This window comes from Oratosquilla oratoria, chromosome 4, assembly GCF_046742065.1.
Source record: "Oratosquilla oratoria isolate Oo_2021 chromosome 4, ASM4674206v1, whole genome shotgun sequence".
Classification (NCBI taxonomy): Eukaryota; Metazoa; Arthropoda; class Malacostraca; order Stomatopoda; family Squillidae; genus Oratosquilla; species Oratosquilla oratoria.
The window spans coordinates 66,712,927-66,713,425 of NC_134780.1; the positions used below are offsets into that span (position 1 = coordinate 66,712,927).

Below are 499 nucleotides of genomic sequence, written 5' to 3' on the forward strand. Positions count from 1 at the left end.
CTTTGTTGGCAAATCAGTTGTTGATGAGGACTTGCGTGACCCTTTCCAACTCTGAGTGCACGGCCCTCTAGTTGTTGCAGTGTGTGAGGGCTCATTTAATAAAGGCACCTATTGTAGAATCCTTGTACCTCTGAGGGCACTCACTTGATCCATTTAGCCAATGTTCTTGATTGGTGGATTTAACATAAACAGAGGTGTTGAAAGTTTCTTCTCCCTGTTTCACCAGAACATCAAGAAATGGGAGGGAACCTTCATCACTATGTTCGATGGTGAAGTTGAGGCAAGAGGCTTCTTTCAATCGTCGTTGCAAGGCTTCAATCTGTTGGATGTTCTCGGTCATCACAAAAATATCATCCATGTATCGGCAGTATATTCTTGGTCTCTGTACCTCATCGAATACCTCTTCTTCAATACTGCCCATGAAAAAATTGGCAAATAGAACTCCTAATGGGATCCCATGGCAACACCATCAATCTGGCAGTACTTGGTCCCCCTCGGG

At 44.3% G+C, this 499-nt stretch overlaps 1 protein-coding gene across 1 annotated transcript in view; it reads right to left on the bottom strand.

Moving 5' to 3' along the window:
• Positions 1-444: 444 nt before the first annotated feature.
• LOC143024531 (uncharacterized) overlaps positions 445-499 on the bottom strand; it is a 10,510-nt gene continuing 10,455 nt past the window's right edge. The window contains exon 2 of the mRNA XM_076183344.1: positions 445-499. This exon is cut by the window's right edge and continues 551 nt beyond it. Coding sequence (XP_076039459.1) covers positions 445-499 — 55 coding nt within the window.